General features: G+C 35.5%; 1 protein-coding gene across 13 annotated transcripts in view; it reads right to left on the reverse strand.

The window, feature by feature from the left end:
* ESRRG (estrogen related receptor gamma) overlaps positions 1-26,338 on the reverse strand; it is a 594,635-nt gene that overhangs the window by 198,463 nt on the left and 369,834 nt on the right. The window contains exons 1-2 of one of the 13 annotated variants that reach the window (XM_063613924.1): positions 20,988-21,131; positions 20,430-20,548 (exon numbers count right to left, since the gene is read on the reverse strand). The exons of 9 other annotated variants lie outside the window; for them this stretch is intronic. Coding sequence is in view for 1 of the 4 variants with exons in the window: in XM_055233687.1 (XP_055089662.1) it covers positions 13,283-13,353 (71 nt within the window). In the remaining 3 variants the exon portion in view is untranslated. Of the gene's footprint in view, positions 1-13,282; positions 13,411-20,429; positions 20,549-20,987; positions 21,132-26,338 lie in introns of those variants that run through there. 3 more of the 13 variants (XM_063613925.1, XM_063613926.1, XM_055233687.1) reach the window with 3 other exon arrangements.

Consider the following 26,338-nt stretch of genomic DNA (forward strand, 5'->3'; position numbering starts at 1 on the left):
AATAAAAACTATTTGCATTAAATCAGAAGGATATCATTGAGCAAGGAAGAAAAATACCATTTTAGGGTAAAGGAGGATGACCCCAAAAGTGAGAAAGTAGGGAGCAGTCTCAGAGAATGTAGGAGGGGGTGGTTCTGAAGAATACTGTAGGGGATATGGAATCAGAAATGGGTTCAGAAGCCCATTGGGGCCAGATTGCAGAAGGTTTGAAATACTACACTACCTAGATTAGATGTCACTTTGTAAATGGGAAGCTACTGAAGGTAACTAAGGAGAAAAGAGAAATCAGCCAATTTGTGTTTCTTTTCTTTTTCTTATCTTTTCTTTTTTCTTTTTATTTTTTTTTGACACAGTCTCAATCTGTCACCCAGGCTGGAGTGCAGTGGCGTGATCAGAGCTTACTGAAGCCTCTTGACCTTCTGGGCTCAAGTGATCCTCCTGCCTCAGCCCCAAGTACCAGGGATTACAGGTGCGTGCCACCACACCTGGCTAATTTTTTTTTTTTTTTTTTTTTTTAAATAGAGACGGGATTTCGCCATATTGCCCAGGCTGGTCCTGAACTCCTGGACTCAAGCAATCCACCCACCTCGGTCTCTCCCAAAGTGTTGGCATTACAGGCATGAGCCACTGCACCTGGCCCATTTTTTGTTTCTGTTAAACACTGTTTTGGCTCCAGCATTTTCCATGTATTCACTCATTCATTCCTATCATGTTTTTAAGCCTATAACCTGGTAAACAAAACAGACCACATCTTTGAACTCAGTGTTTACAGCCCAACTATGAAGCTATTATATTATCTTCATTTATCATGAAGATAAATCATGAGGAAAAGGCCTGAACTAAGATGGTGGAAAAGAGAATGAAAAGAAAGGAGATGAATATTATGGGAATCATCAGAGGAGGTTTTTGCACTCCTAGTATTCTACAAATAATATAAAATAATTAGTCAAGCTACAATTTCTTTGACAAAGTACAATTTTTAATATATTATATAATATAAAAACAAATTAATGCTTTGTCATGGAACTGATCATTTTCTTGAACTGTGGTAGTGGTTACAAAAATCTCATATGTGATAAAATTATGTAGAACTAAACACACACACACACACACACACACAAATGAATATGAGTAAAACTGGTGCTATCTGAAAAGTCCATGAACTGCAATTACCTGGTTGTAATATTATACAATAGTTATGCAAATAGTCACAACTGAAGGAAACTGGGTAAACAGGATTTTATGATTTCATACAACTCTGTATGATTTCATACAACTTCATGTGGGTCTATAATTATCTCAAAATAAAAAGTTTTTTAATTAACATTTTCCTTGAGGGCTAGACTATAGATCATATTTGACTTTGTATCCTCAGTACTTCATGTTATGCTGAGTTCATGTCAGCTACTTAATAAATGTGTTACTTAAGAGATGTTTGTTGAATAAGCAAATGAATGAATTAGAAAGCATCACATCAAATAAACACATCATTTCTGTTTACTAATGTTACGAACCTGATCTTATGAGTTTCTATGTCTGAAATATATGTTTATGGCATTAGTTTAAATAATAGAATCATGAGTATCTGATTCTAGATACCATGAAGTCAAGATCATGAAGATTTCAACAGTGTGAAAAGGTGGTTAGCATGGGACTTACAAAGCGTTAAGCATTGCATGTATACAGCCATGTGTTATTTATCAACAAGGATATGTTCTGGGAAAGTTATCGTTAGGCAGTTTCCTTATGGGAACATCCTAAAGTGTATTTACACCAACCTAGATCGTTGAAGACGCTGGCATAGATGCTTGGATGTTTCTCTCTTCTGCCACCACATCTCACAGTGTATGGCGAGTTCTCAAAATAATGTTCTTAAGAAATACTGATATAATTTTATATGTCCCAAAAAGATATATGGAAAGTTTGTTCTTTTTCTTTTCTCTGCTATGGCGGGGAAAAAAATTACAACTCTACTGGTTCTCAGGACAACCTTGTAAGATGAGTGTTATCTCCATTTCACAGATGAGGAAAGAAAGCTGTAGTAGAACCAGAACCAAACTTAAATTTTCTGTTCAAATCCTTCACTCTGCACTACAAAATGCTGTACCCCAAAGATTTAATATCAGGATTTTAAAATAGCCAACTTAATATATCAACTGTAGACATACCTATATTTAACACTTTAATCTTCTAAACTTTTTTTATTCTTTAATTTTCTTAAACAACTGTGTACTCAATAAGTTCCATGATGTACCTGTCTTGACTATTTGATTCCAAAATAACAAAACTGTGACCAAATTAAAATAAGAACAAAAAGGTAACTTAGTCCTTCTTAAATGCCCAAGAACAAAGAATAATAGTGTTGAAAAGTCAAAATTACAGAGCAACTTAAAAAATACTAAGATTATTTATATCATAGGATAATAAAACATACTAAGATTATTTATATCATAGTTACTCTCTAATTGGTACAGAATTAGAGTCTTCTAACAAGGAGAAGCTGACTTATTTCACACCATGGAAAACTGGAGCTAGATATTAGGTAGAACTTCCTGGCCAAATAGTTGCTGTCACTAATTAACTGTATTAAAATGTATAATTAATATAAATTAATTAACTCAGTGTGCCTCAGTCATCTGTTAAATAAAATGGGGTACTAATACCTGTCCTATCTAATGTACAGGAATGTTGAGACTCACAAGATAAAATAGGTATCAAATCTTTTGAAAAGCTTAAAGCATTATGCAAAATTAAAGTACTACTACAAATTTTACAAATTTGTAGAAAAAAATATCTTTTTTTTTTTTTTTTTTTTGAGATAGAGTCTCACTCTGTTGCCTGGGCCAGAGTGCAGTGGCATGATCTTGGCTCACTGCAACATCCACCTCCCAGGTTCAAGCCATTCTCATGCCTCAGCCTCCCAACTAGCTGGGACTACAGGCCTGCACCACCACGCCTGGCTAATTTTTGTATTTTTAGTAGAGACAGGGTTTCTCCATGTTGGTCAGGCTGATCTCGAACTCCTGACCTCAAGTGATCCACCCACCTTGGCCTCCCAAATTGCTGGGATTACAGGCGTGAGCCACTGCACCTGGCCCAAAATATCATTTTTAATTTTTGGAATAATCAAGTATTAAAATCTGCATCTGATTTTGTAATACAAATCCAAACTTACCTGAAATACTCACAAAAAGTTAATCAATTTTTGAGATTTGTTGTGATTTGTGTTTGTTTAAGTACTTTAGTAATGTAGTCTGAGTTTTACCAGTCTTTCATCAATTTACACAATGTTATACCAAATGATTTCCTTAATTCTCAGTACCTGAGATTAAGAGGTTATGCTAGGTGTTTATAGCACAGTTTTAATTCAGTCAATACACAGATCTTTTATGAGTATCTTCGAAGCACAAGGCATGGTGCTAGCTGTGATAATGAGGTCTTTTTCCAAAGGAAAATGTGGTGAATTTCAGGGAAGGTCAAAATAGCCATGCTAAGAATTAAGGTTGTGTGGAAGTTATGCAAGAAACTAATGAGGTTAGAGCCCTCCATCAGATTCCATGTGGATAACAATTAATTTAACACAGGTCAGGGGAAAATGTGCAGACAACTTCTAAAACTGCTTAGCTACATTCAACCATCTCAGCCACTAAACACAAAGAAAATAAGACAAGATGGTGTGAAACCTATCTGTCACTACTTCTGGAAATAAAAATGACTCCTGTGAATAAAGGCATAGTCTCAACCAAGAGCCACGGAAACTTCTCTGTGGAGTTACTTTAACAATCCACAGTATTAACACTTCTCAGCGTCAGTAGCTGCTAGCCACACCCTAGAGACTTAAGCCCCTGTCCCCTCCGTTTGCCCCTAAAATGCTGACAGTTCATCTGTTCAGTTTCCAGAAAGGAACTAGACAGGGCAGGGATATTTATTGTTCTTATCCAAAGCTCAGTAGGAATTATTGAGGGAAAACAGGGAAAGGAAAAATTAGTGCAATCCATCTCATGAAACACTTGGCCAATGTTACATATTAGCTAACTAGTTAGATGTATAAGATTGCAAGTTTTGGCCAGGCGTGGTGGCTCACGCCTGTAATCCCAGCACTTTGGGAGGCCAAGGCGGGTGGATCACGAAGTCAGGAGATCGAGACCAGCCTGGCTAACATGGTGAAACCCCGTCTCTACTAAAAATACAAAAAAAAAAAATTAGCCGGGCGTGGTGGGGGGTGCCTGTAGTCCCAGCTACTCGGGAAGCTGAGGCAAGAGAATGGCGTGAACCTGGGAGGAGGAGCTTGCAGTGAGCCGAGATCACGCCACTGCACTCCAGCCTGGGCGACTGAGCAAGACTCAGTCTCAAAAAAAAAAAAAATTGCCAGTTTCTTCCTGGAGCACGTATGTCCCCATGCAAACACTGCTCATAACTAAGCCTCTTTTTTTATGGTAAAATCACAAAACAAACAGTAAGTGATGGTCAGTATAGAGGCATTAACTTTACAGATTAAAAAATCAACATGATGGTCGATAGTAAAAAATAAACTTAGGGGGTGTCAGAGAAAGAAATGGAAATGAAGTAAGGAGTTTGGTTTCATCACTTCAGAAACCTCTGTCGAAGAGATGCCTCTCTCCAGTGTCTAAGGAACCTAAGCGTCTGTGCCTCAGGGAACTGAGCTTTAGGAAAAACAATCTCTTGAAAAATGGCAACTTCCATCCTAGCCTATGCCCACATGTACATATTTTTCCCCACTCTCCAAATTTTGGCTGACAGATTAGCCAGTTCAGGTAATAATGCTGACTGATGTTGTGAACTTTATTCATTCATCTATCTTTCTATCCCTGGAACCTCACGAGGCTGAGGGCTGCATGCCGAGACCATCGCCAGCACATACATAAGGTCATCTGCTTATTTACCTGCATTGCTGTATCAAATATGCTGTCACATTTAAACTACAGAGCTACTAAAATATCTGCCACAAGAAAACAAATAATGATAGCCAAATGATGGTGTGTGATTGGTTGACTGTACTGAGTAGACGGGGTTGTTACCTAGTAGTTTTATTAAATATGAAAGCAAAAGATTTATATTATGGGTGATAAGGGCAAGAATGCTGTAAAAGCGAGAAAATATGGCAACAGTGTGCTGTACATCACCAACAGGATAATTATTTATCTAAAAAGTTGGCATTCTTAGACTTCCAACATGCAGTGTATGAAATTCATATATTCAAAGGAGACATCATAATAACCTGCCGGCTGGTAGTGATGGATATGTTTTTAATCCAAATGACCACAATTTTCAGTCTACCTGTCATGGAGGGCCAGAAAAAAATGGAATTTTCCTTTCATAACTCTTGATGTTGAAAGAGGAAAAACCTGGAAGAATGATAAGTGGCTCATTCCATTGGACAAATGGACATGGAGCTGAGAGAATGGATGTGAATAAAAGTCATTGTTCCTTAACTAATGCCATTTTCACTTGTTACACTGAAAAAAAAAAAAATGGAGCGAGGGATGATTTCTGCCCCCTTCATGTCTAAAATGCAGGAGATCAAACTGCAACAAAAGCTGGAAAACCTTCAACACCATGTGAGTTAATTTACAAATTACCTCTTGCTGAAAAAGTCAGGGAGAGGCTGGCATAATATTTGTCTATTAACTAAAACTTATTGTACCAACACAGCAAGAAGAGTGACACTGTAGAGCTTTATTGACTAGAAAGCCTCGCCTATGGATTTCCTCCTTTGAGGTTTAAAGGAATTCCTATTTCTCATTTACAGTCTATCAGAAAAGGTATATGACCTGCATTTTTTAATTTATATAAATCCACTCAGTCAATCAGCCTGGGCTGAAATTTAATGGATGTATCAGTCATCGCTGGTCCGGGGAGAGAGAACGAAGCACCAACATCTACTACCTCATCTCCGCTGCTTCTATTATACTTCCCCCAGCCCCGCACCGTTTTTTTTAACCTCACTAGCTTAGGTACCTCACTTAACTATTAAGCGGGAAGTCTTGCAAAGTTGTTGCTTTTAAAGAGAGAAGTCTGAGTAAAAATGAGCTGATGGAAATATAGGAAGACTCTGGCTATTTTCACTTTTAAAAAACTTCATTTTCCCACCTGTGTCATGGCAATATTATCACACATTCAGCAAATATACAGTAGCAAGATGTTTCCGTGACAAATTAATTACTTGCTAAGCATTTTATCAGATAAATAAAAAATCACCACAGGATGATAAAATCAGCTCATTCAGTTGATTTAACCTGTCCTTCAAGAAACTCACCTGAAATAAATTAAGGACCGCCTCTCAGACACACACATACACAAACACACACACTTACGTGCTCATTTGCTCACTCTAAAACATGTATGCTGGACTCTCATACTACTGGTAACAAGGCTCGTAAAGGCCTCCTAACATCAGAGCCAGACAGTACTGTTTACTGGATTAGTATGAAAGATGGTATTCCTATGCATTTCAAAAGATAGGAGAAACTGAAGATGAGAACCTCTTCAAGTATCTTTAATCTCAGTGTAATCTGCTAGAGTCTACGGCTTTCTCCTTTAGTACCCTTAGTAGGTGACTTATACATTTCCTTTAATATCAGAAAATATTATATTTTTATAGTCCTATTCTTACCCTAACACTCTAGGCAGAGAAGAAACCAGTGAGCGGCTAGGTTTCTGTCTTTACTTTGCTTTCCCCCTTTGCTAATTTCAGAAAGTGAATCCAGCAATTATAAGTAGTGTGAGGCTGATAAGGAGTCACACATGCAAGAGAAATAGGTTCAATTCAAGCTTCCCTGACTAATCCTTATTATGACTCATTTCGACTTCAGAATTTGTCGGTTGAGGTAAGAAGCTAATTTGGCTTTGAGAAGCAAAATCTCAGTTTTGTATTTTCCTTCTAGCGCTATTAACAACCCCATTATTAAGAGCAAGTTTGTGGAGTTTGGGGGGGTATGAAATATTTATTGAGTGCCTGCTTTTGCCAAGCATTTTTTGCACGCTATTTTATGAAATCGCTAGACTTAACATCTTTTAAGCAGTAACATAAATTTCTCTGGCTTTCAAACTCATAGTCTGCACCATACTATCTTGCTTCCCAAAATAAAGTGCATTATTTTTAAAACCTGCACCCAATATCATCCTTACTCTATGACCCTGAGATTAACAGTCTGACATTCTGTGAGATCCTGTCAGGAAATGGTAGCAGAAAGGACCTGATAGATTTCTCTTAACTGCTTCATTCCTCTATGCACAGATGCTGCTCCTTCTGTTTGCATTCATCAGCAGACCTGTCTCCTCTCTTGCCATGGGTTCTCTCCTGCAAATACAACTAGGTTTTAAACTACATGTTTTAAGAAAACAAAGGAATCTAGCATTACGCCTGGACCAGCTGTGACATCCCAAAACAAAAGATCACCAGGCCATGCTGTCTTCAGTGCTTAAGTAAATACCACCCTATTTATTAGCTTTGCTTTGGGGAAACCCCAAATGGTCACCTTACCTCCTGACTTATGAATCCATAAAAATGCCCATGATTTATTATTGCATCCCCCTTCTTCTGTATGAATGGGATAATGAAGTTCTTTATGGGAGGCTATTAAGAAGCAACATGGATGCTACTATTTGCTACTTATCCCATATAATTAATAACACCATAACTGCTATTAGAGAGCAGTATTTAAAGTAGCCAGACTATCATAAATATGGCTGATTTGACTAAACTGTCAATGGCAAATTTCAAGAAGAACCACTAAAAGGAGATTTACTTTTGAAATATATATTACAAAAAGGCTTTTATTCACATTTATTTTATTTATGTTTTGGTTCTAATGAAATCACTAGACTTACCAATTTGCTAGGTAATTATAAAGTCAGAATTCTTAAAAGCAAGTAGTTATCGCTAATTAATTTTCTTCTGGGTATCTCCTTGACAAATTATAATATCTCCCTTTTAAAATTTCTTACATATAGTTAGGCCATAGCTTGCTTTAAAAGGTGACATTTGTTCCTTTAAATAACACCTTTGATGAAAACGCAGATCAAATAAAAATAAAATTAACATCCAGATTATAGATTCTCTAGTCTTATGAGAGAGGGTGAAGAAAGAAATCTGTAAGAGGCCAAAAAGAGACATTCACAGCCAGTAGGTTGTGCTGATTCATACTCATTTACTAAGTTTCAGTTCCCATTTTATGAAAATAAACCCACTCTAGACTTCCCCCAACGAAACAAATATATTTTTTATGTGATCTTAGGGTAAAGTAAGTTATTAGATATTCCAGGCAAGCCGGTTATGGTGGCTCATGCCTGTAATCCCAGCACTTTGGGAGGCTGAGATGGGTGGATCACTTGAGGTCTGGAGTTTGAGACCAGCCTGGCCAACATGGCAAAACCCCGTATTTACTAAAAATACAAAAATAAAATAAAAATAAAAAATTAGCCAGGCATGGTGGCGCATACCTGTAATCCCAGCTACTCGAGAAGCTGAGGCAGCAGAATCGCTTGAACCGGGGGAAGTGGGGTTGCAGTGAGCCGAGATCACGCCACTGCACTCCAGCCTGGGAAACAGAGCAAGACTCTGCCTCAAAAAAAAAAAGATATTCCAGGCAAAGTTGACCGAAGCACATGAGTTAGTGAAATCATGTACATGTGAATTATTCTAGTATTCTAGTCCTGTCCATATTAGATCAGAGAAGATCTAATAATCTAGAAGAATTATTAGAATAATATTAGAATAATATAGAAGAATATAATATATATAATATATATTAAATATATAATATATAATATAATAATAATAGAAGAATTATAATAATCTAGAAGAATTATTATAAGAAGTTCTAACATCAGAATAAAAAAGGAGAGAAAAGAGTGCCCAGGAGGATTCTTGCCAGTATATCTTAAATTTTAAACAAATAATAATAAATTAGCACCGTGAGTTGTGGTGAATACAAACCAATCAAGGCAGTAAGAAAAAAGCTTCAGTATTCTTGTATAGAGGCAGTTAAAAGATTTTTTAAACATTTAATTACTTTGTTTATCTAAGGAGCCTCAAGGTATCTATAGATGTTCCCTGAAGTTGTCAAATAAATACTGAGCCAACTACTGTTCTTGCAGTTAACTAACCACTAACATGTGCAGGGGTGTCCGAGCTTTTGGCTTTCCTGGGTCGTCACATAGGAAAAAGAATTGTCTTGGGCCACATATGAAATACACTAACACTATGATAACTGATGAGCTTTAAAAAAAGTCACACAAAAAAATCTCATAATGTTTTAAGAAAGTTTACTCATTTGTGTTGGGCCGCACTCAAAGCCGTCCTAGGCCATATGTTGGAAAAGCTTGATAAAGGTTACCTAATTAAGTTTTGTGTCTGTCAACTTTGTCCTTCTTTGCCTGTCTAGAGTAGCAAACAGTGTTCTAGTGACTCTGTGAGAAGTAGCCTGCTTTTCAGGAAAAGGTAATTTAAGAATAAGTGAAGGTCTTTGTTACTAATTCTGTATAAATGTAATTTTTTTTTTGCTTTTTTTTAACTGCAAGGAAAAAATAGACAATGGCTTTTTTTAATGGCATATTTTCAAAGCTGGATAGATGTGTGTGTGTGTGTGTGTGTGTTTCTGTGTGTTTGTGCTTGTGCAGGAGTGGGCTTGTTGTTGAATGTGGGGGTGGGAAGAGAGAGAGCTGGGATGTCAAAGGAGGAAGTGTAGAGCCAAAAAAGAATGAGTGAGTGGGGGATAAACTTCAGTCTTGCCTAACTCACCTGAATTTTATTGACGGCCCTTAAATTTTACAGAGTTGCTTGACGTAAGGAAAATATCTCATTTTATTTGGTGCTGGAAAATGGTTTTAAATGCAGGTAAAAAGGAATCAATCACCTCAAAGACTTTTTGGGAAAAGACTGGGTATAAATAAATTTTCTTGAAGTAAAAAGTATTGAAAAAATATAAAAAGAATTACTGGTTACCGTTTGAGTTAGCAATGTGATTCATTTTCATGTATGTTCCGTTCCCCATATAGACCTTGCTTATTTAAATGAAGGCTAGCACTTCACTGGCTCAAAAAAAGCAGATCTTTTAAATTTACTTTGGAACGGAATTGAGGCAAGTGGGATACTGTTAACTAACCCTAAACATCTAGTAAATTCGGCCGGGTGCGGTGGCTCACGCTTGTAATCCCAACATTTTGGAAGGCCGAGGCGGGTGGATCACCTGAGGTCAGGAGTTCAAGACCAGCCTGGCCAACATGGTGAAACCCCATCTCTACTAAAAATACAAAAAAAATTAGCTAGGCATGGTGGCAGGCACCTGTAATCCCAGCTAGTTGGGAGACTGAGGCAGGAGAATCATTTGAACCCGGGGGGCAGAGGTTGCAGTGAGCCAAGATCATGCCATTGCACTCCAGCCTGGGAGACAAGAGCAAAACTCTGTCTCTTTCCAAAATAAAAGAAGAAGAAGGAGAAGAAAAAAAGATCAAGTAAATTCTAAAGTGCAAAACATCACATACCTTTCTGTACATATGGAGCCAGAGGAAATATTAAAAAACAAATGATCTTTTCATGACTTTATCGTAGGTACTCAGTTAACAAATAAGATATAATAAGATATAATCACTAGATATAATACATATTATCCACATGTATATGTCTGTGTTAATCTATAATGTAAAAATGGGAGGAGTAGATTTTTTTAAATCATAATTTAAATAAAACCCCCTACCCACAGCCCAAACTGATATTATGTTCTGAATGATTCTGAGGAAGAAAAATAGCAAAATTTGTTTCAAGTCTGGAAGCTACCAATTCCATTCACAGTTCTAAACTTTGATTTACAATTTATAATCATTTTTATACAAATTAGCTCTTCCTAGACCACAATGACACTACAGCTTTGTAAACTTATCTTGTTAGATACAAAATGATTCCAGTAAGTCTTTGAAAAATAGTATGTTTAAACTTTCCTAATTGCAACAGTGTCTATTTCAGTATAAATGACTTGTTTGACTCTAGTTTACAATTGCTTTAAGTATTTCTTTTTTGGGCTAATCATGTAGGTACCTGTCCATGTGGTTTATCTAGGCACAAAACACACAGTTACATAGAGATTTACATGTTTTAAGATTTTCATTTAATAGTTAGTATATATTAATGTATATGCAAAATCCAAAACAACGCTTTGTACATGGTAGCTAACTAAAATATTCTGAATGGCCACATAGACGAATATAATTGACATAGAAATTATTTTCTATTTTTTTTATATCTAGTAAGGAAAAAAAGGACACAATCTGTGTAAATTATTCGCTAAAAAGTCAAATGTGTTATCCCCATTTTAAAAAATATGTTTCCAAAAGGACACACAGTTGTTTTATTTTGCTAAATCAATACCCAAAAATGTTACTTTTCATCAGTTACACTTACGTTGAACGTCCCAAAGATTCCCTACCTGGAATTGCCTGTATTTGAAGTGCAAAACAGGCTGAGCACTATCTAAATCTAGATAAAACTCATTGGTTTGTAATCTGCACAGTGATCTATACATCTAAATCTATATGCAAATCGAGTGCTTTCATGCATTAAAGCATTCCAAAGCACCCAGGACCAAGGGAGCAGCAGGTTCTTTCAGATCCTTCCCCTGTTACTCTTCTTCTTTCCTTCTATTTATTTATACTATCTACCTAAATAATTCACACTGCCTGCTTTTCAGCCCGAATGTTCCTCAGAAGAGGCCTACAATGAGCTATTGCAGTCACCAGATGGACTCATGAATGCAGCAGGTGGGGCAGATGGCAAGGCGCCCTGTCTGATGCTGCCTGCCTGGGCATGGACTGCCTTTTCCTTCCAGGTACATTATCATCATCCTAACACTGAGCGGTGTGTAGTTTGGGGGTGGGGTGGAAGTGGGGCACTGGCAAATCCTTTACATGCAATACTAGAGAAATCATAAATTACCAGCTGCCCTCTTCCTCCTCGTCCCCCACCCCCAGCAACCCCTGATGTTTCATGTTGTTGCTTTGTTAGTGAGTTTGTCTTTTTTTAAGACTACAGTGAAGGTTTCCGAAGCATTCTGGCACTATACATGACGAAGAATGCATCCATTTTAAACAGTCCACCTCAGCTTTAAAAAGTGAAGAGAATTCAAAGGGAGTGATACGGGAAAACTCAGAAAGACTATGGCAGGGGTGGGAGAGTGGATAAAGCATGTTCACAAATATTTTGCAAAAAAACCCACAAACGAAGCAAAAACATAGGTGAGATGACTCAGCTCATGTCTGCAGTGCTTACATAAAGGTCCTTTGCATATATGGAGTGGAAAAGATAAAAACCATATGTTTACAGCCTTTTGATGTTGCAGAAAATGCTGGCTGTGCCCACGATGGAATAGTTCTTTGTCTCATATTGCTGGTGTCATTTCTAAAAGTGTGGCATTTCCCTTCCAAAGTTTGTAATCCTGTAATACTATAACACACACAAAAAAACTGCATTGCATATCACTTGCAATTGGAAACTTACAACATCATGATGCCAAGCTATCCTGAGATAAGCGCTCAGTAACATGTAGTATAAATTTTAATTGAGCATAAACACTTGACAAAAACTCTCTCGAGATATTTCTGGCATATTCCGATTGGCAATGGTGCCATGATACCATGATTTTAATCCTTCTATAAACTTAACTGATGCCAATATAAATCTTATTACCCAACTTCACTAATCATCTAATTACAAACATCTAAAAATGTGAAAGACAATAATTTTAATGACCTGGAGCAAACCAATCTGTATCTTCAAAAATAAATAAATAAATAAAACTCCTAAATAAAATACATCCACTGAAGAGATGCTGCAAACAGAGAACTGCTTTGAATTCAATCTTTGAGTCCTCAGGCAAATTGAAATCCCAGGCTTTGGGGAACTATCAGGCAGTGTTGTAGGAATGCTGGACGAAGACAATAGCTGTGAGATTATCTCAAGATTAAGGGCAAGGTTTCCTTACAAAAACTACTTTTCAATAGTCATTTACTTTGATTGGAATGAGTTTACTAATTCAAACCTTTCCCTCAAAGTCAAACAACATAAACCTTCTAGAGTTCAAACAAATCCTTCTTACCTTCTCTGCTACCTGGGAAATATACTGTCTTACATGATCTTTTAAAGAATTTTTTTTTCTTTTCATTAATCAGTCTAAAAAAATCAAACCATATACAAGTAATGTTGAGCATTTTAAGATTTAATGGCAACTTTGGTGATCAAGTCTTCTCAAAGAAAAATAATCGGGCCCACCTTTTAGCTGAAGGAACACAGGCCAGATTAGACTTGACTGCTCCCAGACCCCAATCACATTCTCGCCACATTCAGGATCTAAATGCACAATTCCTAATTACATTCATGATGTGAACTTTACATCAGTTCTAAAAAGCCAAAACCAGAAAGTTAGGGTGAAAGTTGCAGTTTGCTGAAGTTTTATGTAAAACTACTGCTACTTAAGTCCCGAATTTATTTTATGAAGACTGACTCCTTTTTACATTGGAGACAGGTATGAACAATCCCATTTTTAAATGTTTTACATGCATTCACATATTTTTATCATTCATTTCAAGATCTTAGTGCTTAAGACAGTGTCTCCACGTAGCCAAATACTTTCGAATGATCAAGAAAATGCAGTTTAATGCACTAAATTGACAGCTTTAATGATTTTAAAAACTGCAAAAGAACACATGTAATATTTTTTTGATGCAACGTGAGACTATAAGCAATTAATTTGACACCAGAGAGTTGGTTACATGGAATACACTTCAAAATCAATTTTAAACTGGTATTTTCTGATTTTATTAACTATCATTAAGCTGTGTACCCACAACCTAATTACTGTATATAATGGAGGATACTTTAAAATATTAAACAGAAGAGAATAAACATTTCTTAAGAAAAAATACACTGGAAGGCAAGTGGTGTTAAATTAATTTTTGAAGATAGCAACTGTGGAATAGAAACATAATTTTTAGAATTTATGTAGTTCATAATAATTTGGATATTCTTGGTATATTCAACATGTGTTAAGACAGTCATAATTAAACTGGTAGGCAATATTACTTCTAAAATAAAATTAGTAGCAAAGTCTCAGAAAAAAAAAGCCATTTAAAAAAATAAAAGAATAAGTGTAAATAAAAAATGAAGAAATGAGTATGTAATTACAACTTAAGCCTGGAATATAAAAGATAATAAAAGTAATATATATTACCAAGATGCTACTGAAAGAAAATTATAAACAAAATTTTAATTTTTTACATTTCAATAGTATTCTTTTGGTAAAGTTTACATTATATTCTCAAATAGATCCACCTTATGTAAATGTCTACATTTGAACACATTTTTGGAGTGTTAGAAATCAGTGTAATGACACTGGTCATTAGAGAAATGCAAATCAAAACCAAAATGAGATACCATCTCACGCCAGCTAGAATGGTGAACATTAAAAAGTCAGGAAACAGCAGATGCTGGAGAGGATATGGAGAAATAGGAACGCTTTTACACTGTTGATGGGAGTGTAAATTAGTTCAACCACTGTGGAAGACAATGTGGTGATTCCTCAAGGATCTAGAACTAGAAATACCATTTGACCCAGCAATCCCATTACTGGGTATATACCCAAAGGATTATAAATCATTCTGCCATAAAGACACATGCACATGTATGTTTATTGCAGCCCTGTTCACAATAGCAAAGACTTGGAACCAACCCAAATGCCCTTCAATGATAGACTGGATAAAGAAAATGTGGTACATATACACCACGGAATACTATGAAGCCATAAAAAAAGGATGAGTTCACGTCCTTTGCAGGAACGTGGATGAAGCTGGAAACCATCATTCTCAGCAAACCAACACAGGAACAGAAAACCAAACACTGCATGTCCTCACTCACAAGTCGGAGTTGAACAATAAGAACACATGGACACAGGGAGGGGAACAACACACACTGGGGCCTGCAGGAGAGTGGGGGGCTAAGGGAGGGACAGCATTAGGAGAAACACCTAATGTAGATGACGGGTTGATAGGTGCAGCAAACCACCATGGCTCGTGTATACCTATGTAACAAAACTGCATGTTCTGCACATGTATCCCAGAACTGAAAGTATAATTAAAAAAAAGAAATCAGTGTGATGACAATACATATACATGCAACAAGTTTACATTTGCATGTGTTCAAAGAAGAGTTATGTGTATGTGCATGTGTGTACAAATATATATGTGTGTGGGTGTGTATATATATATTCAATTTCTCTAATTAATTAAATTGCTATTTTCTTATTTCAGACCTCTTCCTGGATATGGATATTCCTTTAAGTCTGGAAGTTTCAAAATACATGTTATTCTGAACCTAATAAAGAAAACATATATCCAACCTTTAATCTAATATATACTAGAATTAGTTTAATTTAAAAAGAGAAACATAATTTTAAATGCCCCCTTCTCTTTGCCAAACAAAATATTCACAAAGTGACTCAAATGCCATGATTCAATGCAATGATCCATTTTCTGAATTCATACAGATCCCTTTATTAACTATGATTTTTTGCCAGCTTTTTTTTCCTATGTAAGTAGTGCTGATTTTAAAAAAAAAATTGGAGGGTGTATGTATACTCTCTAATGAAATTACTGATTGTACTTATTTGTGGTTTGCCGACCTCGGTGAAAATATAAATTAAGTCACATAATTAAACACACAAAAAAATCTTAGAATAAACCAAACTATTTTTTTTTAGAGCTGGAAAATACAACACACCAAATTTGTAAATAAGGACAGTATCTTTGCGATATTAACCTGTAATCCTGGTTCAGGATTTACCTAATTTTTGTTTTATTTTGCTTTTCTCTTCTGAGAGTCTTAGAAGAATTTTCTGCATGTGTTTTGAGTTTATAGTTTTAAAAAAGGAGAAAATGAGTGCATGCTCCCTCGCATGCCTTCTCTGCACCTAAACAGAGCCATTTACATAGCCCATTGAACACTGTTTAGTAAACAAAGCGGGTACAAGTCCAGAGTGGCTTCTATCTTCCAATCCTGCCGTCTTTTTTAAAAACAAGGCAGGGGTTCTGTTTTTAGTACACACTTCGGTTCAGTGTTAATCCTGTTTTATGTTGTTCACACCTGCTGCTGACTAGCAGCCTGCTGATGGGCTGGGGCTCACGCTGCTCAGAGAAATCCCACTAAAACTAACGAAGAAGCTGGACAAAAGCTACTGTACAGAGCTGGAAACAAAGCCTGCCCAGGGTCCAGAAGACAAGAGAGGCAAACCCCACAAAATCTTTCCTGTCATTTGCAGATAAGGCTCCAATGTCCCAAGTTTGCCACTAAACAAAGAAAAGCAACCAATTGCTTTTTTTGAAAAGTCTGACCGCCATTGGGTTGTTTATATTCCTGAGCTTTTTATGTCTTTTGGTAAAATTGATGCAAATACAGTTTTAAAAAATGCTATTGTAATCAGGTGTACATGTGAGTCACTACTTTGAGTCCTTAGCAAAAGAATCTGTACTTAAACATAATTATTCATTTAAAATACTCCATGGCTAACCTTTCCACTCACAGAATTTTGCATCCAAAGTGAACAGAGAATAAATATATTCTGCCATCAGTGTCCATGGTGTGGCCAGGACAGTGACTTGTGTACTAAGACTGCTCTCTTCCCACCACCCCCAGCCCGCTGCACTGCATGCGCCTAATAGCAAACATCAAAAGGAATGATTTCTTTTTTGATCTTAGTACCAGCGATAAATCAAATTCAGTGCCACAGACAGGGGGGAAATACACTACTAAGGGAAAACTCCAAGACTGACAGTGGGACCAGGCAGAGGCATTCACTCAATCAAGTTTCAGTAAATGATGCCCACCCTCCTCGTTGAAACAAGATGTAAGCTGTCGTGCATTTACCCAGAATGAGAAAAACGTACTGAGTCCTGACGTGACCCTAAGTTAACAAGCACTTTGTGCTGACATTTCTAGTGGTGGCATCAGAGCCCCTCCCTTCTACCTATCGACCGAGCCAATTTCCTTCCTATCTGGGAGCCAGTTTCTGCCCGCAGGTGGTTAAAGAAAGCTCCTATTGGCCACTGCAGGACAGCTCCAACAGGAGCTGCACATCTGGGGGGTCAAAGGGTGGCTCTGGGATCATTTTATTACATCTCCTGGAGCACCTTTCCTGACTGCAATAGCCAATAAAGCATCCTGGGCTCCACTGCCAACTCGGGGAGTTCTGCAGCTGCCCGCTCCACAGTGGTGCACAGATTTCATGGAGCACAGTTTTAATACTTCTCTGGGGGAAGCACAAAAAGCACTAACTAGCATATTAAGGTTCTCTTAACGAATGAATGTGAGGATGAAATATTTGAGGTGTTGTTATCTTTTCCCCAATTTGTTTTGAAACTATTTATCCTTAGCAATGTGCTCTTTCTAGGGGGTCACTACTGTGTTCTAATAGGAGGTTTCTCTGGCATTTGTGACATGGTCTTCCTCAGCAGATGCAAATTTTACATGGATTCTCAAAAGCATCTAAGCAACATATCAGATAAATGCACACTTTTTCAGTGTGTACAATACTTTATACTTGGCAGCTCTTTAATGATGTTAGAGAAAAAAAAGTTGCTAAAAATGTTGTTATAATATACTTGGTATAATTGTATATAGAATTCATGTGTCTCCCATCATCTGTGACAGCCCATCAGAAAAATAATAAAAAAAAGTTGTTGCTTTCAATTTGATTATGGAATATGAATGGTAGAGAAATAAATTCAATTATTGTGTTGAATCATATGAAATTACTGATATTTGACCATTGTTTGACCTACAAAAATGGCAACTTCACATGATTCTTTCTAATATAATTAGAATCCCATTACCTTGCTTTCATTCAAAAAAGTCTGATGTTTCATCAAGGAATTTTATGATTTCAAACTTGACCTTCCTATTGCTTTTTCCCTCAGAAAGCTACATCAATTTTTTAATTAGTATCAAAATGAGAGAACTTATCTAAGTCTATTTTAAGACTAGAACCTATTAAGGGCTTGGGTACACAGGCCCTAGTGGTAAACGTTTCACGTGAAATGAAGTTTTTTGCATGTAAGAACATTTACTTATTCAATGGCGTGTTTACTATATCGTCCCCTTTTGGTGAAGCCACTTAGCAATGCTATATAATGGAAGAGCAAATGCTTCATTCCAAGTGCCAAGACTGCACAATAATGGAACATGATAGAAAATCTTATCCTTGAGGTCCTTGACTAAAGGATTTGAGACATGGATAATTTTTTTTTTTTTCCAGCGACTTTGTAAGTTTACTCAGGACAAAAAGATTTCAGTGTATCAGCAGTAGTGGCGGTTTTCAGATCAAATGATATTTAGTGTTTTGCATGTAGTATTGGCGACATGATGAATACCCTCAGATGAGAAGGAGAAAAATATAAGCAGCTGTGCGCTTGATCAAGGTGCGCTACCTGCTGCTGCCTCCCAGCACTGCTGCTAAGCTTGCCCACTTCTGAAGAAAGTGAAGACCACCTTATTTTGATTATAGTGCTTTCCTCGGGCAGGAATTTTTATTTCCGTTGAATCTTAAACCATTACATTTCCAGTGATGCATTTTTATGTTTACAATTGACATCTTCATAAAAGAATGAAACCTTTGAGCAACAGCTCAAAAGCATGAAGGTTGCCTGCAGTAAGTACTTAAATTATTTTACACCTAAATGGAGCCCAGTTGTTTTTAGTTAAAATTTAATAAACCCTAAACTGATGACCTTTCTTCCACAGAAAGGTCCCGAGTTGCAAAAACGAACTTTCCAATGAAATATATTTTAAGGAAATAGTGCTGAACAAAGGGCTATTTAAAGCTGAACGCTTTGTCAATTTATCAGCTTGTGAACATTCTGTTCCTGAATTCCCCACTGCTGCTGAATGTATAGAACAGTGGTGCCTTGCTTAATCGAATACTATTGATTCGAGTGTGTCACAGTGATCTCATTGAGAGTAATCAATAGTAATCCAAAATCAATCAATCTGCTCTTGCACTATCATTTATCAAATCTGAATACGCCAAATTATTTGTAGGCATCAAATTACAAAGAAGAGAAAATGGCAGAACTGGGAGAGTTAATGGTTTATATTGAAGAAAAAAACCAGTATCTCTTTTTTCAAAGGGAGGTGCTTTAAGATGGACTATTACTTGGACAAATACATTTATCTTCTCATTAAAGAATCCTAACTTTATAATTGATCTCATTCCTTTCTTGAAAAAAAAAAAAAAAAGATTTCTCCTATAGAAGTTTGCTTGTTCAGCACAACTCACAGATGCCCTAACTTATTTAACCAGAGCACACTAGCATTTTACAGGTCTGATCAGCTAAGTTTCAAATACCTGTAACCCATCTGCTGAGAAAAGAGGGAGACTGGATTGACATAGGGCATAACTGCATCTTCTAACATCAGAAATGATGTTTAATAGAATTGGAGTGGAGAAAGGAGTACTTAATTTCTCCAGAGAATGTACAGCAGAGATGCACCTGCTTATCAAAGAAGCTGCTGTTGATGCTGAAGTTTCTTTTATCAACATATTCACCTGTAATTTCGTCAAGGTAATAAATCCCTCTATTCATAACAGCACACTCAAAAGCACCCCTCCTATTTAACTTGAATGAAAAAGGCACAGAGTGTCTAAAACATTTACTTTTGCTAATGTAAAAGTGTTGGCATTTTACTTCATTCCTGATAAGCTGGTGCCAGTAGAAGTGATTATTCTTTTCTTATTCAAAGCCTATCAGCATTTCGAAAAGCTCTCTCAATCTTATCAGGTGTATGAACAGCACAGTTAACTGAAAACAGTTTGTAGTGCTCCTCTCTCTTTCTGCCAAGCTATCTGATAAACCCCCAACTAACTAACTGTATTTACACACAATCAAACATAAGTTGTATCTTCTATGCACTACAGCCAGATTCCAGTTTACCATAGGTTTTTCTGCTGTGACATTAACTTAGCAAAAATGTCAGCCTCCAGTATCCCAGACTGACAACAATCAAGAAAACACTATAAAAGCACTCAAGTAGAATGCACTACAAACAGAAACAAAAAGAAAAACAAATATAAAAAGTTGAAGGCAATCTCTTTGGAATTCAGAGGGAAAATGAAGTGTACTCTGTATGCAAATATGGGTGAATATCATGCACTTACCTTTTACCAAAGTAAATGACCATTTAATAAAACAGATGAATAGAAACAGAAATTGTAAAGGAAAATACTGCTGGGATAGAGGAAGGGAAGGTGTTTAGGAAAGTGTTTTAGAACTGAGCAGGCATTCCCCCCACACTTCAGGTTATCTCAATGTGGCAGCACAGAAGTTCTATAATGTAAGCAAAGGAAGACAATAGACAATATCACCGAACTTACCCCAGAAACTGAAGACAAGATAGAAAGCAAGGCTGTCACATATGGTGACCACATTCTCAGGATAGATTTTCCAATCATTAAAACCCTCATAAATGCTCTAGACATTAAAGTTTTGTTCACTATAAGAAAATAAAGAAATAAAAAAATACAATTTGAGTTTTTAACCTCTTATTATTTGTCTTATTCTTCAGACTTAACCAACTGAATAGTTCAATACAAAGGCATGAAAAAAGAATCATCATTCACATTAACGTAAATAGATGATCTGTTCTCCATTTCTATCTATTAAAAAATGCTTAAACTAGGTCATGGCTCATACGAATTGAAAGACACACCTAATCATTTACGGGTGGTACTTTGGAGCATGAAAGATAGCAATGACATTTCTAGAGCATAAGAGAAATCGGAAATCTACTTGAATGACTGAGTAACAACAAATTCCTGAGCCTAGGAAAGAATCTCTGCCTGAGCTTCTGTTCATAAATTGTCCATTTGTTCCTCACCTCCCTTTGCTGAATGACTAAGAGAGAACAGAAAAAGGCGGCCACATGCTCCCACCTGAGCCCAACTCCTGATGCTGTCTAGACTCCAAGAACAGAATGAGCCTTCCTTTAGATGTGTAGAGCAATAAGATGAATTAGCCAAGTGTGTAGTTCAGTACAATTCAGCTGATGGTTGCTTTTCCATCTGTGACACTATGATCCCATGACTGATGAGGCAGGTCTCATTCAAGTCTATGGATAAAAGGGATGTTTCTGTCATTTCATAGGACCCAGCCCCAACTGTATACAGTCATTTTCTCATAGGAAAAAGACATGGTTCTCACCAACCATATACATCTTTCCCTTTCTTTGGTCATGAACAGTTGGTTACGGGTATGATTCCTCCTCAAAATTATCTGATCTGTTTTAATGGATTAATGGCTGAAAAGAAATTTAAAATTGTCAGAATATTCTTTTATTTATGGGAAAATGAATACAATTTAACATGCCCATCTTACATTTTTGGAGAAGTTAATGTACTAGGATAATTTGGAATTATGGAGGGCAAAGGGCAATCAATTGAACAACCACACAGTTTATTTTTTTTCTCTTTAATGAGTACCTCGGTCTATAATTTTTTATATGACCTGTTATTTTGGTTAATTTTGGATGCAGTTCTGGATATATGATTAATATGCATTTACGATTATTTTAAAAGCAACATAAGTTCGTATAAATATTGTTACATAACAACTGCTTTGAAAAGTATCCTTTTAAGATATTTTAACTCACATTGTGAGTATGAAAAAAATATATATTTCTTTAACGAGTCCTTTGTTCAAATTCTCAAAAGCCATGAAAAATGAGTAAAATCTTTCTAGAGTAGATGAAAAAGGAATTATCATTTACAACGGTATTGTTCTGATCATGGAAAAAAAAGAATTTCGTGTGCTTCTGCCTATTTTCTGTACATAAGTTCTTAATTTATGTTTTAATTTTCTTTTGTTTTTGCATATTGAATATGTCATACAAAAAGAAAGCGTAAGTTTTTTTTGTTTTCCAGGAAACGTATGCAAAGTGCAACAAAAAGAGGTGTCCCCTGAGAAAGGTGGATTGTCCATGTTCCTTTGGATTCTCCACTTCTTTAAGTTTTTATTTACTTCACAAATAAGAGCAACTGAGGTTCACCACTTCAGAGACTTTTGTCTTTCTAAACCTATTTTACTTTCAAGGTAGTAGAAAAATTTCAATGAACCTGAGTTTTTTTTTTTTATTGGAAACTTACTGTTATCTATGCTATCTGTATTCCTACAGTTCATTTTTAAAGATAAGTAAGCAAGCAAGCTATTTTTTCATTACATTTATACTAGCCATCAATCTGATATGAGAATGTATTGGTAGCTTCTCTTTTATTTAGTACCATCTTAGCCAACTGTTTGCAGAAAAGGTGTATAATGAAGCAAAGTTAAATTGACGTGTCTGTGATATGCCTGACGGCCCTCAGTATGCCCAATATTAATTTGTTTTCTTTGGCTAGGTAAGTCCTGCCAAAGTATATTACACATAATGTGTACTTCCAACCAAAATGATGAAAAGTATATATGAAATTTTGTTTCACTCAAAGAAAAATGAGAAGTCACAGAGGAATATATATGGCAAAGACTATTGTTTATAATTAAAATATAAATGTACTTTTCAGTTCTTCTTTTAGAATTTAATCTAATCTGAAGTAGGCTCCCTGTAAGTTTAGGAATTTAATAAGTATCTAAAATTTTTTAAATGCCAAAACCAAGTGTTTTCCTTTTCTATATTGTTTGAAAGAATTCCATATAGCCATAGGTTGTATTTTTAATTGTCAGTGTTGTGTGGTTTATAGCTACATTCAAATGCACATATAGATCTATGCAAGTATACTAAAATGGACTTTGACCAGAAAGAAGCCAATTTCTTTAGAACTGTACCTTTTCTTTCATTGTTTTGCCTTAGTAAGTTACCTTCCAAGTATACATGCATTGTCATAAATTAAAATGACATATCATTTGAAGAAATCAAAACATCAAAAGCAAGTTTCCCTCAAACATTTAAAATTATTTTTAAACATTATAAGGGGAAATTTGTGTATATACACACATATATACAACACTCAATAAATCTAAACTCTCTCAATTCAATAGTTTTGGATAATTGATTGGAAGATACATTTGGAAAATCCTGGATAATTGATTAGAAAACACGTTTGGAAAATACTGAGAAATATTGTCCAAATCATAGAACAAGAAACATGTGTCACTTCTGGAAAGAAAAAGTAGAGTGGAGAGATGTGTGTGCTAAAACTCTGAATGGAAATTATTTTATTAGCTAAGGTTTCCTAGACCTTACAAAGTACAAGTCTAAAAATGAACTTGAAACAAGAATAAAAGGCCAGGTAAATCCTTCAAAAGGCTGTCATTTCCCACCCTCAGATAATAAAGGAGCTAACTTTGATCTGATAGATTGGCATAAAGAAGAGGTTAGCAGAATTTTTTAAAAAACGCAATAGCAGCAAATTTGTTAAAATGTTATGCAAATAAATAAAGGTAGGCAATGAATCTAGGAATTTTAAAAAGAATATGAATTAGAACAAGAATTAGAATAGAAAAAGCAATTGCATAAGTGCTTTCTCTCAACAGTCATTTACTAAGTAAATTCACAGACTTCTAAACTTACCTCTTAGAATAAAATTAAATAATTCTGAAATCTATAATGTACTTTATAGAAATATAATACTTATTAATTTTATATATTTGCTTTCAGAAAAAGAGCAAATGATATGTTTATGTAGTGCAGATAAATGAAATTCATATTTTGCATTTGTTTGAAAGCTATCATGCTTTACATTAAGATGTATTTGTCAGGCCCAATTGTGTAAGAAAAGAATGTAGCCAAGAGCTAATTCAAAATTGTTTCTTGGATATGGGCCCAAACCATTAAATTATACATTTAATATCAGTAGTTTCTTTCCTATTTTACAAATTATTTATGATTTCTAGATACTGAATACATGAATGACAATTATGTGAAAATTCTAAGATCAGAAACAAATTGACTTACTAGGTTACCTGTTACCTGTCTAATACACAGTAGTTAAATAAACTCAGTTTAAAATCAGATCTGTAAATACCTGAAATACCAATTCCAGGTTAAAATCATGCCTGGCAAATTTAACTGGCAACTAACTGATTAGAATAATACTTGAGTTCTACTTTATTATATAAATGTACATGAATACTTTTAGCAGCTTACCTATAATCTACATATACATTACCTCATCCCACATACATGCATATTTCACATGCATACTATACATGCACACAAATATACTCCTGTGTATCCTATCGACTGCTTTGAGTTTTAAAGTACCATGTGTGTATTTATTTATTAATAATAGTATAGATCATGTATATCCACATATACATGGCTATCAAAAAAATCAATGACAAAAACATACAAAATGCAATGGAAAGATTGTCAAGCAGCAGAGATGCTTGGTGTCATCCTTGCAGTATCAAATATACACATAAGTATGATTGGTGAAAGAGAGGCTAAATATTTCACTGTCAGACAATGTAGAGAACTGCAATTCATTTCTATCTCTTGTGCTTTAGGACAATGACAATTTAATACAATGCCAGTGGATGTAAAAGAGATAAAAACTGAACAAACTGGGCTAGTGTAATCAAAGATTTTCTCCAGAGAGCTGGCTAGGGCCGGAGCTCATACGCACTTATAACAGATCAACATTGTATTGTTTCTCTCTTCCACGAATTTGCCACGAAGCACAATTCAGAGCAAAGCTTATCTGCTGCAATGACTCTAAAGTTCTACTGAGATCCCTCAGATCCTCTCCTCTTATTTCTAAAAGCTGGATAGGTGATGCTAAAAAGTTTATTTGATATTAATTGGTTTAATAGAAATCATTGCTATTAATTGCCATTTGTATGAAAAAGTATTTCTCATCAGCATATAATTTATTTTATAAAATAATATAAAGCAAAACCTTCAGTGCTTAACATCACTTTACAAATAAGACAAAGAAATATTTTGTTTAGTCATTGAGCTAAAACAAATGTTGAGGAATTTTTCGTAAGTGATAGGGACTTGAGATTGGGCATTATGCCTACCTTCCAAAAGAACGGTTTCTTCTTTGTCTGTAATTCTTGCAGGAGTGAGGTATTGTGAAAGTATTGTTAAATAGAATCATAGAGAAGTTAGCTTCCCTCTTTGATGAATAGCACCAGGTATCTAAAATTAATTGCAAAAGTATGGCCCGGCTAATGAGATGGTCCTTATCTTTTCTCAGCCAGGAAGCACAAGTATTTTTCTGCTGGCTCAATATTTTACAAAAATGCCTAAAGTGTTATTAACTAAGTAAGAAAAAAACTGATTAAAATACCTCAAAGATATAAATTATTATAAATTGTAAGATCTGAAAAATTTAGAGTTAAAACTGATTTCCTGCATTATTTTTAAACCTTTTCTTTTCTTTTCTTTTTTCACTTTAAAAAGAACAACAACAAAAAAATCTTTCCTCTTGCTTCTATTAGCATTTTTAAAAGCTGAATTAATTATCATTCTTTATAAAATGGCCAATATATATTACAGGTCAGATTAAATCAAAGAAATATATCAAAGGCCGTCAATTTAGGGAAAAAAAAAAACAGAACAATGATACCTTATTTGGGGAAAACACTAGAAAAATGATCATCCATGCAAGAGAATTAATGGATATCCACAAGGGCTTTGCTAATAACATGGGTTAATTACCGCTGCAACACACTAGGCTCAGTAAATAAAGCAGCAGTGCCATAAACACATTAAGAAGAGAAACCATCACTGTAAGAAGAAATAGCCAACACCATCACCCTTAGCTCTGCCCAGGAAACGAATGCTGTTTTTTAGTCCTTTCTACAAAAAAGGGATTTTTAAACTTACCACCAAATGTGTATAGGGTAATACATAAATACCCTGACACAAAGGGCTAGTGAAACATGGGATACCCATCATTTATCCACCACTCCCATTCAACATATATTTCATTAACTCAGGAACAGTTTTTTTTTGTTGTTTACTTCAAGGAGAAAATCATATGTTACATAGTACTCGTCATCTGGCCATTTCAACTATATATAGTTTGGAACATGTACAATGATTATTTAATTTTTAGGATAATAGAATTAATCTGCTCACTTTAGTAATGTAATGGGCAAGGTTACAAGACTACAGCTCAAGAAGGCTCACAACTAATTGCAGCTGGTTGTCACTTCAAGCAGTTTACAGAGAAATCATCTGAAAACCCCACCAACACCACATACCTTTAAGGCTGCAGGTGTTTTCAAGATTTGTAGGGAAAAAATAAAAAACAAAACATGAAGAAAAGTCATGTGAGCT

This window comes from Symphalangus syndactylus, chromosome 19, assembly GCF_028878055.3.
Source record: "Symphalangus syndactylus isolate Jambi chromosome 19, NHGRI_mSymSyn1-v2.1_pri, whole genome shotgun sequence".
Lineage (NCBI taxonomy): Eukaryota > Metazoa > Chordata > Mammalia > Primates > Hylobatidae > Symphalangus > Symphalangus syndactylus.